Below are 14,524 nucleotides of genomic sequence, written 5' to 3' on the forward strand. Positions count from 1 at the left end.
AAATGAAGTAGCTGAAGCAGACGACGTCCACCATGTCAACCCTTACAGTCCACGACGATTTACCTTGATGGGGCCCATTAACTAGCAATTTTGGCACCTAGAACAAGCAGCATTGAAGAGGGAATCTCAGATCAACTTTAAACACAAATCTGGGGATGGAAGACCAGAGATCTCTGGGCATAAGGTGCACTGGCAGAGGGAAAACCTGGGCCCATGTGAGGGAAGACTGCGATTCTAGGCTTAGAGGTAGTAGAAGGCTGAAGAGACCACCAGGAGTGTAAACTGGTCAGTGGGAGTTGAGGGGGTGACATCTGGGGAGAAGTAGGTCATCTGGTAACTTCCTATTTGATTTAGCTAAATATTTATGCTAACTAGGCGCTAGCCTGGGTTGTTTCTATTTCTTTAAGGACTGTGTGCCTGTAAGCCTTCTAGATATCAGTAACCCTAGTTGGGCCATAGTCCCAGAATCCTAGATTTAATGGCCAAGCATCATATAAATGGATATGGAAATTAACACTTGCAAGGTTCAATGACCTGCAAACAGGAAACATTTTCTATCCTATTAGACACTACTGATTAATTTAATGGGCAAAAGAATTACTATAAATATTATTTCCCTGAGAAAACATTATCCTAAAATCATTTTCTTTTTTTCTTTAAGGTTTAGGGGAACAGAAAGCCTAAATCCAGAAAACCTGGGCTTTCACATATATTATTGCTTTCTGATATAGCTGATAAAGGTTACTAACAATTGAGATTGACTTCATATGGAGAACAATTCATATCAGTGGTATTTCAAACCCAGACAGATGGGACATCAGTTTATTTTTAAATATAACACACAATCAGTATTTTATGAATTAGACTTATTATCACAGTAACATTATCCAGTAGAAAGTTTCCAAGTGCATGCATTAAAAAGTTGAAGCAGTTTTTGATCTCCTGATTTCTAAATATACAAAATACATTTAACTTATGTAGTTTTAGTGAATCACTTATAAAATTAGTTTAATTTTCACAACATAGAAAAATACAAAAAGACTAAATATACACATATACATATATGTATATGCAAATGTGTAATTTTCACCCAAATTTCAATGGAAATGCATTCAGTTTGACATGGTTTGATAAATTCTTTGTCCATTTCTCTTTCTTTATAAGTGAATGATTACTAAGCAAATTTTTATGTGCATTCAATTTGCTCATGTACACCTATCACTGTGTGTGTGAAAATTTTCATGTTGGAAGTTTACTCCTTTACTGTTAGGAGAAAAATCTTTAGAATGTCTTTGATAAATGCTCAAAAGAATGGTCCTAATTGGCAAATGGAACATAGCAAGCTGCAGATGAGGAGCCCACATCTACAAAGCACTACCATACATCTCAAAGAAACTTCACTTATTGTAAGAAGGGGGCTCCTACAGGGAGCCTATCTGAAGATAAGTGAATTCAGTCAGTTGCAAAGAAAATTCTTCTGACTCTATCTTGAAATCAAGAAAACTTTGAAGTCAGACAAAATTCCATGTTATTTTTTGTGAACAGCACTTAAAAAAGTTGCCGGTCTCTGTGAGATGGGATGGACTTAGCTTACAAAAGAACACTACTATTTCAAATAGGAAATTGATTTGTGTTGGAGATTTGAGACCAGTTATTAAGAAATAATATGGAAAGGATATCTTGATATGCCTTACTTGTCTACCTTATGAGTAGTTCAGATGTTGTAACGGGGAAGGGGAGAATATTTAATATAATATAAAATTCCCCTTGAGACCTTATTTGAAAAAAGATTATGCTTTGTTTTTATTATCCAAATCAAATTCAATGAGGTGCCCTAGTTTGTACTGGTCTACTTATCATGAATGATAATACAATTCCAAAGCAGAGACTCTTAAACAAACAGGATTATTCAGAACAAACTCTTTGCTTTCTGCATTTTTTTCAATTTCCATTCTTCTTCCTCTTCTGCAATTCCCAAAACTATTACCAAGAAAAAAAAATCAAGTCATTTCTCCCTCCTCCCCCGTAACAAAGTAGGTGTAGTCCATATTGTTTCCATTTTGTAAGTGTCTTAAATTTTTGTGGAAGGAAAAAATGAGAAAAAAAGAATTTGGGGTCAAAAGTCATTTAATGTAATTTAAGATTACCTGATGTGAGGAATTTCCATGCCAACTCAAAACCAAACCAATTCTATCCCCCGACACACCCAGCATAAATCTCACTAAAATTGAAGCAATATTTAAAAATTCAAACCCTCAAATGACTTGTTTTTTTAAAAAAATAATGACTAGCATTTATTCAGCACTTTAAAGTTTGAAAAGCGCTTTAAATATGTTAATTCATTTGATCCTCACAACAACCCTGGGAGGTAGGTGCTATTATTATCCCCATTTTACAGATGAGGAAACTGAGGCACAGAGAGGTTAAGTGAGTTGCCCAGGGTCACACAACCTCTGAGGCAGGAGTTAGGCTCAGGTCTTACTGACTCAAGTCCTGCATTGTTTAATCCAGCTGTATTTTTCTCCTACCTGGGCTTTAGATGCAATTTGCATATTTCCTATTTATTTTCCTTCTTAGCTTGCAAATTATGAAACAAGCATTTTTTTTTTTTTAAGGTTAAGCTTGGTTTTCCATTATAACACTCATCTGATCTTAGCAAGTATACTTAAAATGATAATTACTCTACAGACCAGACATTTTGTTTAATTACCATTAACACTCAACCAAAACCAATTGGATAAAGGCTCCAGAGACCAAACTTTATTTAGATTCTGATGAGTATCTAAGATTAACTTTCCAATTTTAATGCAACTTCTTTAAAGGTTTTAAACAATGCCACTAAATTAGCAGGTGAGTAATTAAAAAGGATGAAGTTTGCAAGTGAAACAAAGAAGCTTGACAATGCTTGGGTTCATTACTTCCCAACTTTAATTTTTTTACTGCTTCTGTTCTCAAAACATAGTAGATGTTGAAAGAAGAATCACCCCCAAGGAAATGCACAGATAGAGAAGAACTGGATAATCGAAAAATTATAGACACATCAGAAAAGCTATCCCAGATTGGTTTCTGGAATTATACTTCTGCGAAGCCTCCTGCTCCGGAACTTTTCTTTCTCTTTCTGTACTTTGCTGGCTAAATTCTGAAATGGGTTAATATCAGGGAAGGTTCATACCAAGGGGTTTCTTAGTAGTTCTATTGTGCAAGTTAAACGTTAGTAAATTGCCTTAAGCGTTTGTTCTGCCTCAGAATTAACCCTCCGTGGCTCAGAAAGGGAAAGTGAGGCAGGTCACTTTTCCCAGCTCTTTCTCCCTTAAATCCAATTCACTTGCATGTCATGGCATCATCTTTCTGATGTCATGGGCTTCTTTGAGAATGAAGGAACAATCTCGAAGGAAATACTGGCCCAGGGTGGGCTCTAAGGACCTACAGACATTTAAGCAACTGTCCCTCTCTGGGAGGTGGCAATGACTGCTTAAATGGAGGTGTCCCAGAAGAGACAATAATAGTTGGTTACAGAACTGTAAGCTGGGCTAAAATCTGAATTTGTTGCCTCTCGGGCCAGACATTACCCCACTGTTCCACAGGTTTGTCCATTGCAATTCACTTACTAGATGTGGGGTAACACTACTATGGTCCCAAGTCAGAACCTCAGAGCATTCCCAAGAATAAAGTTTGTCATTCCAGCAATACATACAGTTTCCAGCATGCAGTCAAGCACTTTGAAAAGGCAAGGCTAAATACACTGCAGAAACAAAACAGAACTATAATTCAAGCCGAGCATTCAGGTGGTACAACTTTTTATCACTTGGACTATAACTCTCAAGCATTTAGTATGAAAGATATTTAGCAGATGTAGGAAGAGAAGGGAAACTACATAACATGTCATCCCTTCCCCCTTCTTACATTTTTGGAATTTCTGGTTGAAAAAGCATGCCGACAAGATATTCCAGTGTGTTTCATGTAATAACTCTTTGTAAATCCCAGGTCCACTAGCCACATTTTTTTTAAGTATTTGAAAATAGTCCTTGCTTATTCTTCTCTATGAAACATGTTGGGAACTCAAAAAGTCTGCAGCATTTTTGATCTGTAGAGAATTTTGGGGGAAGAGCAGGAATCATTCGTATTTCTTGTGTTCTTCAGGATGAGAAAGGACCTTCCTTCTCTGGTGTATCATGTGCAAGTACAGCTGAGGAAAAACTGCAAAGGAAACACAATACTATTAATAGCTCAAATTAAAAGTGACTTTGAAAAGCCCCCTGCCTTAGAAGCACTCCTGAGTAAAAGAGAGCATGTTCTTGTTCCTCATGGAGTACCTGGCAAAGGGGGTGGGAGAAAGGGAATGACAGGGCAGTAGACTGAGGAACAAAGGGCACTCCACATGACAGAATAAATTAAATGTAGAGTTATGTTTACTGGAAAGAAGTGGTAAACAATTTGCTCTTTATTTTTTAGCCAAAAGGCTAGAGGGCACAGCTGGGCAGATGGCAGTCACTCCTAGTACAAGTCATAACAACAGTGTCACATTGCAGCTGGCTGGGCCTTTCAGATTTTTCCCCAAAGGCTTTCCTTTCTACTTATGAAAACTTGGTGAGGTAGGCTGGGTTGGCTTTTTATAAGTGAGAAGGCTAAGACATGTGTGGGCCATTCTCAAGAGCTGGGCCTGGACCTCAAACGGCAGGGTGAGGTAAAGAGCTCCAGGTTTAGACTGCCTGACATTTTAAGTGGAGTTACTTTAAAATTTCAAGGATTTGTAATTTTGGCCACATGGCTACTTCTGCTGGCCATAGCAACACAGACTATCCTCAAGTGATACCCTGGACAAATAACCTGATGAGCCTTTCCAAGCTTAGCAAGGCTAGTCCTAAAACGGCCATGTAGTCAAGAGTACTACTGAAATGGAATTACTGACATGGAAAGAATGGTTCTTGAGTAGGGTTATGAAGAGGACTAGGAAATTGACCTATTCTGGTAAGTAAAGAACTATAGGGGGCCTGAGGACACAAAAGGATAGTTATTTGATTTGATTAAAATTAAGAGGTGTTTTGAAGGGGAAAAGTGATCAAAATGTCTATTTCTTCATATGTGTGCTAAGGCTCAAATTTAGGCACTGTTCAAACTCAGTTCACCAATTCTGAAGAATAAAGATTGGTATTAATTTAGGTTATATTAGATAACTCAGGATAAAGTGGTTTCCAGATTGGTTGTTTATTTTTTTTTTTTTTAAGTTCAAACCCCTATCTTGTCATTCACCAGATTTTGATCAATTCAGTAAATACTGACCAAGCACCTACTATGTGCACAGTGTATGCTAACAGTTGCAGGGGAGAAGATCTTTTCCCTGTATAATCCAGTTGGGGAGAGGGGTTAGGAGAGGCAAACAGCTACAATACCCTAAGTACAGATCAGTAGGGGAAAGGAGAAGGTCGTTATTACTAATTGGGGGTACAGGGAAAGCAGAGTTCTCACAACCAAATCAATATTAAAAAAAAAAAAAAAGCGGCGGCAGGATAGGCGTGGGGAAGGAATAGTGAGTGTTAGGGCGATTTGGGTGTGATTTTGGTCAATTCACTTGGCCTCTCTTGGCCTCAAGTTTCCTCATCTGAAAGATAGGCCAAATGAGTTAGAAAATTGTTTCTAGCTCTAATGCTCTGTGATTCTATAAAGTCTGACACTGAAATGAAAGATATTAATGATAAAGCTGGGGCATTCTTTTTGAATATTAGTCTTTGTGAGAAAATGATTTTGATGAAAAAAATGTAAAAAAAAAATCTGACAGGCTCTCTCATATGAAACTAAAGATGTAATTAAGCCATAAGGATGTTAATTTGATATTAATATGGCTGCTGCAATTGGAGAAATTTAACATTTCTCCAAATTTCAGAGGCCTTAGGAGAGAACCATGGGGTTAATTAAAAATAAAACCACGCAAATATCTATAACCTTATTTGCTGTAACCAGTTTGCAACAGGTAGTTTATTAAGAACCTGGAGCTTCACAAATACTATGAAGGATAAAAGGATATGAAAGGATAGTAACAATTACTTTAGGTGGGGAAGCGATCCCACTTTTCTCTTAAATTTGGAGGCAGTTCAATTGCTGATGAAGGAACTAAGGAACAGATTGTTTTAGCTATACCAGAGGCTGAGAATGGAGATAGAGCAGCGGGTTTTTGTTTCCTTCTTCCCAGACACTTCCATGATGGCTCAGTGCCAGAGACAGGACTGCAACTTCCCCTGCATTCTGAATTACTCAAATGTCCAGAGTAGGGGCTGCCAGGACCCTAAAACAATCATGGTGTTTTGTTTTTTGTTTTTGTAGTGAAGACAGAGAAGAAAAACTGCAGGGAAGTTCTGTGAGATTTCCTAATAGTGAATCATAGAGAAGGCCTTCCCATTTCAAGGAAAAATCCCTTCTGTTTTTGGGGAAACAGCTAATCACTAAAACCTATTGGCAGTGTCCACCTTCACCTCTGGTCCACCAATGCTTTAAAATGAGGGGGTTTCAGTTGGGTTTATTCATAGCTTCCCAAAAGATCGGGGAAATGACTCAGAGGAGATTGCTGAAATCCCCTACAATTTGTCACAGGGATGAGGGAAAACAGCTTCTTGAAACAAAATGTCTTTACACTGATATTGAGGAACCTATGGCACCCTCTTTTTTTGATGACCTTAATCTGTATTCATAGTTGGCTGAGCAGTACACATTAGGCCTACATGTGGCAACAATACTGAATCACCGGGAGCAAAAAGCAGCTAACTCTCTGCTTCCATCTGTAGCTTGATTTGAACTCTAGGAATATGATAAGCCCCTGCCAGGCCCTCTGTTGTCCACTTTTATTTCCTTTTAATGTGCTGTCTTCTCTCACTAGATAATAAGCTTTTTAAGGACAGACATTGTTTTTTTTTTTTTTGTATTTGTATTTCAGTGCTTAGCAAAGTGTGACATACAGTAGATGCTTAATAAATGTTTGCAGAAAGTGTAAGAAAGACACAAAAATATCACTAATGAGGTGCAAACTGCAAATTAGGAAGGTCATAGAAAAATCACAAGAATGTTTAGAGGGGTACTCCCAAATTCTTTTGATAAAGGCAGATCAAGCATCTTAGTAAATTCACAAGAAGGCCTAGAACACAATAAGAAACTAGATGAACACTTTGATACATCACCAGAATGTGAGAGCATCATGCCAAGAATTCTGAAGGGACCCTAGGATATACCTGTGAAGTGGGTAGTCCAAATGGATCCCTCATTACAACAACAGTCTTGTCAACATAACTCCCATACATAAGCAGAGCTGCACTGCAGCTCTGGGGACTCTAGACAGAAATCACAGGTAACTACTGGAAGCCATAATAAAAGGTGAGATGACAGAATATTTAAGAAATCAGAACTCTGTGGGAAGAGATGTAAGTGAAAATCAAATCTGATTAATCCACATTAAAACTCTCTTGGAAGGGTTAAAAAAAATGATAAAGCCAAAGCTTGCAGATAATGAGAAAGCAATAGACATCATTAAAACTTCCATAATAAGTTTTCCATACCCAAGACAAAATTTTAAAATTCTGAATTTAAAAAATCAGGCCCTGGGGGGACAACTGGATCAAGGACAGGAAACGACTAGTATAGTTTTTTGAGACAGGAAACAAAGGGATGAAGATACTTTGTTCCAGGTGGAAAAGCTTTAACAGTAGACTCTCTCAGGGACTATAACTGAGACCAGCTTTATTTCACTGTTTTATGACTAAAGAGGGATTGCAAAGTAAAATCTCCAAGTTGGTAGATGACACTAAGCTCTTTTGGATAATGAGATGTCAAACAGATGAGGATAAATTACCGGAAGATGCTCTGAAGCTGGGTGAGTGGGCAGAAATGCGGTAAATGAGCTTCAAGGAGGCAGGTGTGAGGTAATACATTTAGAGGAAAATGAAGGGATCTCTCTATTAAGAAAGAAGATGCATCCCAAGGTCATGCTTCTTTGTCAGAAACTCTATTTCCAGAAACAGAATTAGCAAAGAAAGCAAGGAATGCGTTCTAGGATGGTAGAAAAAGAGGATTATGAGGTAAAAATGATTTAAAATGACTTAAAATAATGTTAAATGTAGTAGAAAACACGAAATATACAACTGGTAGTCTTAGGGATAGAAGATAGGGATTATGAAAGGTGGTCTACCTTCTAGATGATGCATTTGGGTTAGCCTTAGTGGATTTTCTCCAGAACAGTGGATTTTCCCCAGAACAGCAGAACCACAGATAATGCATCTCATGTCACAAGTCACCCTGAAAATACTAAATGAGGTTTCTCTTTAGGGCAGGTGATTACAAGTGGGCCTCATTATTACATCAGGGTCTCACTTGACCAAAATATGATCTCAGTTGTTCTATGATCTCTTAAGTTACTTTAGGAGGGAACAAAATATTTTGTTCTAAAATTAGATATAAATTTGGAAACAAAAGATGCAAAGCAACATATTGACCAACTCATTAATTGTAAATATAACAAAGTATAATCATAGCAATTGAGTGCAAATGTTCTGATGGTGTGAGGGGTGGGCAGATAAAGAGTAGGATCATGGAGGAAAAGGGGCAGATGGAGGCTGGGAGCAAACTTCTATGATTTCACAACTTTGTAAAGATTTGGCTTTTCTTACTTTTAACTCTCTCTTTTTCTGGTATGTAGTCTTCCACAAGTCAATCATCACAGGAACACTCACTGAATTATCTGACATAGGCCATGTCAACAAGGCTCTATGAATGATTTAGAATGACTCCCTACCCCTCAATCCCCCAACCATGGTTGACTTGACAAGTGACTTGGTTCCCAGAGATTTTCACATATACCTATATTCTAAATTATATTTAGAGAAAAAAAATGGTCTCTAATCTTTTAGTTTTCCTCCTTGGAAAGGATCAAAAAGCTGCTAAGATCACAGACTTAGAGCTGGAAGGGACCTCAGAGCCCAGTGAGCCCAACTCCCTTATTTTACAACTGAGGAAACTGAGGCTGAGAGAAAATGACTTGCACAGGGTCACACAGCTAGTTGGTGTTTGTCCCGTGTTTTCCAAGAGGACCAAGGACATCATGGGGGGATGCTTTGACTTGTGCGCAAATAGGATTTAAGGGAAGCAGAGCTGCACAAAGTCGGCAGCCTCACTTCTCCAGTCAGGATGGCCAGGGAGCCAGGAATCAGTGGAGGACCTTGGTGTTCCAGACATCTAACCAAGTTCTTAGCACTCTACTGCACTAAATAGTTCTCATCCATCCATTCTACCAGGGGAAGCTTTCACCTGCTTGGTTTAGTCTGTCTGCTGAGATGCTATGGCTTCTTGGAGCCACAGGGGAGAGCTGGGCAAGATGTAGACACCAAAGGCAGATGAGCAGCCCTCCCTCCAAAGGAGCTCCTGCTCTTGAACCCCTTCCCTCTCCCCCCTTCCCCCCAGAGTTACCCAGCTACAAAGTGCCTGAGGGAGCTTTTGGACTCAGAGCTTCCTGAGGCCCGGAATCTTGCCCACTGTGACACTCTGTCTCATAAAGCCACAACAAACTGTTTTCTTGAAGACATCGTAACCTCTTTTAAGATTGTGTTATGGGGCAACGAGGTGTCACAGTGGGTAGAGTGCCAGTCCTGAAATCAGCAAGATCTGTGCTCAAATCCAGCCTCAGACACTTATTAGCTGTGTGACCTGAGCACATCACTTAATCCTGAATGCATTACAAACACACATCCCTATTTCACCATATTATGTTGTTGTTCAGTTCCCTACATAGAGTTTTTTTGTCAAAGACAATGGAGTAGTTCGTCATTTCCATGTGCAGTGGTCAAATGACTTGCCCAGAGTCACATAGCTAGCCTAAGGCTAAACTTGAACTCAGCTCTTCCTGACGCCAGGCTCTCTCCACTGAACCACCTAGCTGTCTCCTATGGGAGTATGACTAAAAGGCAAAGAATTTGACAAAGTCTATCATTCTTACTTTAGATAGATATTAATAAAATAAAGAATATTAATAGTTCAGAGTTAACCTGGAGGAAGTCACCAATCAGAAAAAGTCTTTAGTACTAACTTATATAAAAATTTTTAATGGCCTATACTGAAGAAATGCTTATCAAATGTGCAGATGATCCAAATTTGGGAATATCAATGAGTCTAAAACTAATAGAAGACTCAAAATTATCTTGACAAACAAGAATGTTGAGCTTAGATGAACAAGATGAATGGGTTCAGAAATCATATGAGAAATAAGGAAAAGAATAGAAAGAAGAGTGATGATTGAAAAGGAGTGAAGAGTAAGGGTGGGGAAGACTAGGCTTCCCCATCCTGCCCAGTCTGGAAGTACAGTGACCACTCCAAGAACTGATCCCAGTAATCCCAATACAAATAAGCTTGAAAACTTTAAGCTGCTCCATTCTTCTAATGTGGCCCAGTTTGCTTGGGGCTCACCACTGTGATGCCAAATTTAGCACAGATACTGTCTTTTTTGTCCTACTCCAGGTTGGAATTCCTAAGCTCAAAGGCTTCATCAGTCAGTCTCCCCCAAAGCGAGAGAGTACCTATACCACTATAGCACTACAGCAGTGATAGCTTTCTTCAAACATCTCAGTGCTGCCATGTGAAGAAAACTGAGACCTTCCTATTGCTTCAGAAAACACAATTAAGACCAAGGAGTAGAAAATTAAAGGGAGGCAGACCTTTTTTAAAAAAAAAAATTATACTTCAATCTTCAGAGTTCATCTTCTCTCTGGAGAAAGAGGTCATTTGGGATTGTCTTGGATCACTGTGCTGGTCACAGAAGCTAAGTCTTCCACAGTTAAACATCATTAATTGTTCACTTCACTGCATCATTTCATAAAAATCTTCCCAGATTTTTCTGAAACCATTTCCATGATCATTTCTTAATAGCATAATAGTATCCTACATACTATTGTACGTAGGATCACATATCACATCCTACAACTTGTTCAGCCATTCCTCAATTGATGAGCATCTCCTCAATTTCTGATTCTTTGTCATCACAAAGAGCTGATACAAATGACTGTGCACATATAGGTTTATTTCCTTTTTCTTTGATTTCTTTGGAATAGAGACCTTGTGGTGGTACCGCTGAGTCAAAGTTTAAATAGTGTAATAGGCCTTTGGCATATGGGAAACAGACTTTTATACCTTACACTGAGAAAATTCCTAACCTCTGGAGATGTTCAACAATAGAAAGGACACCTTTGAAAATTTGTGACTGTCACTCAAATAAGTCAAATACAAGCTAAATATTTGTTAGGAATACTTTAAAAAGAAATTCTCATGGGGCAGCGAAATGGCACAGTGGATAGAGCACAGGCCATGGAGTCAGAAGGACCTGAATTCAAATTCAACCTCAGACACTTAATGCTTCCTAACTGTGTGACCTTAGGCAAGTCATTTAACCCCAAATGAAGAAGAGGAAGAAGAAGGAATTCCTGCTTCAGGATAAGAAGTGGCTTATTTGAAGGGCCTGGTTTAATGCCCAACTAAGAATAATTACAACTTTTCTTCTTTTCAGCACACTGGCATCCAAACTACAGAAAAATCAAGGAGAAATCTGTATATGAAATAAGAGCCTCTGGAGAGCATTACATGAACTGATGCTAAATGAAGTGAGTAGAACCAAGAGAACATTGTACACAGCAACAACAAGACTGTATGATAATCAATTCTGATAGACTTGGCTCTGAAAATGAGGTAATTCAGGCCACTTCCAATAGACTTGTGATGGAGAGAGCCATCTGCACCCAGAGAGAGGACTATGGGGATTGACTGTGGCACACAACATAGTATTTTCACCTTTTTTGGTTGTTGTTTGCTGGCATTTTTGTTTTCTCATTTTTTCCTCTTTTTGATCTGATTTTTCTTGTGCAGCATGATAAATGTAGAAATATGTATAGAAGAACTGTACATGTTTAACATATATTGAATTAATTGCTGTCTGGTGGAGAGGATGGGGGAAAGGTAAGGAGAAAAATCTGGAACACAAGGTTTTGCAAGGATGAATGTTGAAAACTATCTTTGTATATATTTTGGAAATAAAAAGCTATTATTAAAAAGAAAAAAGAAAAATGTAAAAAATTGGAAAAGAAAAGAAATGAAAAACTCCTATTAGCTCTGAATGTACAATTCAAATGCATTTTGTTTTAATATGAAAATAGTTTGGAATAGGAAAAAAAAAATCTGTTGCGGTAGATCAGATCATTTTTTTTCCAAGGGTAAAACTATAATTTTATCTACCCAAGGGGTTCAATAACAAAAACAACAGTCCCATATACACCAAAAATACCAACAGCAACATTTTTTGTGCTAGCAAGGAAAATGCCCATCAACTAGGAAATGGCTAAACAAAGGGCTATAAATATTATAAAATATTAGTGTGTTGTAGGAAATCATAAAAGTGATGAAAACCATCATCCAGAATGGGAAAATTTATGAGAACTTAAATAAACAATAGAAACTAGAAAGTGACATGAACAATGACTACAACAACGAAACCAAAACAATCAAAACTGTATAGTGTGACAGTATAAAGATCAAGATGAAGAGCTATAAGAAAACAACTCCCTACTTCTTTGTAAAAGTGGGGAATCAAGGTTGTGGAAGACTGCATGTACTGTCACATTTTAGAGAACATGTTGGTTAGTTTTGCTGAACTTGATTCCTTTCCTCCTCTTTTTAATTCAGAATTACAAAAGAAATTATTTCATAGAAGAGGGAGAAAGATAAAATACATGTGAAGTAAAAACAAAATATCAATAAGATTTATTTAAAAAATAAAATTACTGTAATTTTCTTTTATTTACTTAAACATTTAAAAATCTGCTGCTGTTCTTCCTTTTATTCGATAAGCTCCATATCACAGACCCACAAACCAACTCTGTTTTACATTTGAAAAAATCTTTTTGTTATCCAGGTTCTATCACCAACAAGCATGGCAGGCTAATACAATACTGAAAAATAAATGCAAATTTGTTTTTTTCATGAAGAGTTACATTGAATAATTCTTCAAATTAGCATAGGACTTAGGTGCATTTCACACAAAAACAAGTAATGCTTTATCCAGAGCAGTCAAACTTGTCCCTTCTAACTTGACTCATTAAAATACTTAGTTTATAAAGTTTTAGGTGCTAATTAATTAATTATTGCTTGAGTTCAAACTGGATTTATGGTATTGCCTATTATAAAGAGTAGGAAATGAAAAGTTTAGATAAACAGTTGTAAACAGACACAAATAGGAAAAGATATCATGGCTGCATGCTTTGTGATGTAGTGAATATTTTTTGAATAAGAGCAAATTGATTACAGACAGTTCTCAAATTAGGAATGGAGTATGTTCCAAAAGTTAATTGATGTTGGCTGGTGTTTTCCCAGAACTCTATAAGAAAGTTAGTTTCGGTCAGCCCCAAAAGCCCATTTAACCTTTACATAGAATAATATACTAATGTCACTAAGAGAACCCAACTACCATGGTGCAACAATGCTTCTACAGAAAAATGTATTTGGAGTCTCGACATGGAATTTCAGAAATACTTCTAGTCTTTCTGTGGCCTGGCAGCTAGACTAGGGATAACTGGTGGGAATGTGGATCCTGCCAGTTCCAAGTCCTTGTCAGTGGCTCCCAGAAATCCGAGGGACCTGGAAAGCAGGCTATTGGTTATAGAGCAAAAACAGGATGTTTTTTAGTTAAGACTGGATTCTTGTCACTGCGCTTTTCTCTTCTTTTTTTCTAAAAGGCCCATGGGCTTGACCTGTAGGAGTATAAGCCCCTTGTCACTGCCATCACTTCTAGTTCCTGAGGATGGTTTCCCTCCTCAGTGGTTTACTATATAATACAATGTAGACTTAAAACTCCTCCCCTGCCCCAAGGTCCCCAAAGTAAGCATATAACCCAATGGGGGTTATATTTCTAAGGGTTTTTACTGAGCTACACTAGGTGATGAAGAGAGAAGGGAATAAAAGGTTTGCCCCTGTGCTTCCCACCTTATGTACTACAGAAGCAATGTCATTTCACAACTGGTCTCCCCATAGAAAGTCCTCCATATAAGGCCAGACCTGGTACTGCCTGAGGTTTTTTTTGTTTTTTTTAAAAGCTCTTGGCAATAATACATAATAAAGTGGGGAGGGAATAAAAGGCTTCCTTGCTACCTTTTGGTGCTTTCCCTCCTCACTTTCTATACTTTAACTTTTCAATAGAAAAAGAAATTGTACAGAGAGGTGATAATAGTGGTACTTTGGACAAAGAAGGACTGAAATGGATTCAGTCCCTACTTCAGAGGCTTTGCCAATGGAGTAATAGCAGTCCCAAAGGGGAGGCGATTCATAGATTATGGCTAGAAGATGCTTTAGAGGCCATTCAGTCCAACCCCCTGTGCTCTCTGTAAAGCAAAGGCAGTTAGTGTCAGAGCTGAGTCTCTAACCACATCTTCTGAGTCCTGACATAGCATCATCTTTTAATCCCAAAGCAGAACACTGGAGATATTATCACCCAAAAAGTGTTGGGGCTGAGACA

At 38.0% G+C, this 14,524-nt stretch overlaps 1 protein-coding gene and 1 long non-coding RNA gene across 2 annotated transcripts in view; one reads left to right on the forward strand and one right to left on the reverse strand.

Annotated features, from left to right (window-relative positions):
- Nucleotides 1-784: 784 nt before the first annotated feature.
- The window catches only part of HACD2 (3-hydroxyacyl-CoA dehydratase 2), a 93,591-nt gene continuing 79,851 nt past the window's right edge, over nucleotides 785-14,524 (reverse strand). The window contains exon 7 of the mRNA XM_051985427.1: nucleotides 785-4,197. Within this exon, the coding sequence (XP_051841387.1) occupies nucleotides 4,115-4,197 (83 nt within the window). The 3' untranslated portion in view covers nucleotides 785-4,114. The remainder of the gene's footprint in view (nucleotides 4,198-14,524) is intronic.
- On the forward strand, nucleotides 4,204-12,996 carry LOC127554152 (uncharacterized). The gene is made up of 2 exons (XR_007951910.1): nucleotides 4,204-4,968; nucleotides 11,531-12,996. It is a non-coding gene; the product is annotated as an uncharacterized LOC127554152 (long non-coding RNA).

Source organism: Antechinus flavipes, chromosome 3 (genome assembly GCF_016432865.1).
Source record: "Antechinus flavipes isolate AdamAnt ecotype Samford, QLD, Australia chromosome 3, AdamAnt_v2, whole genome shotgun sequence".
Lineage (NCBI taxonomy): Eukaryota > Metazoa > Chordata > Mammalia > Dasyuromorphia > Dasyuridae > Antechinus > Antechinus flavipes.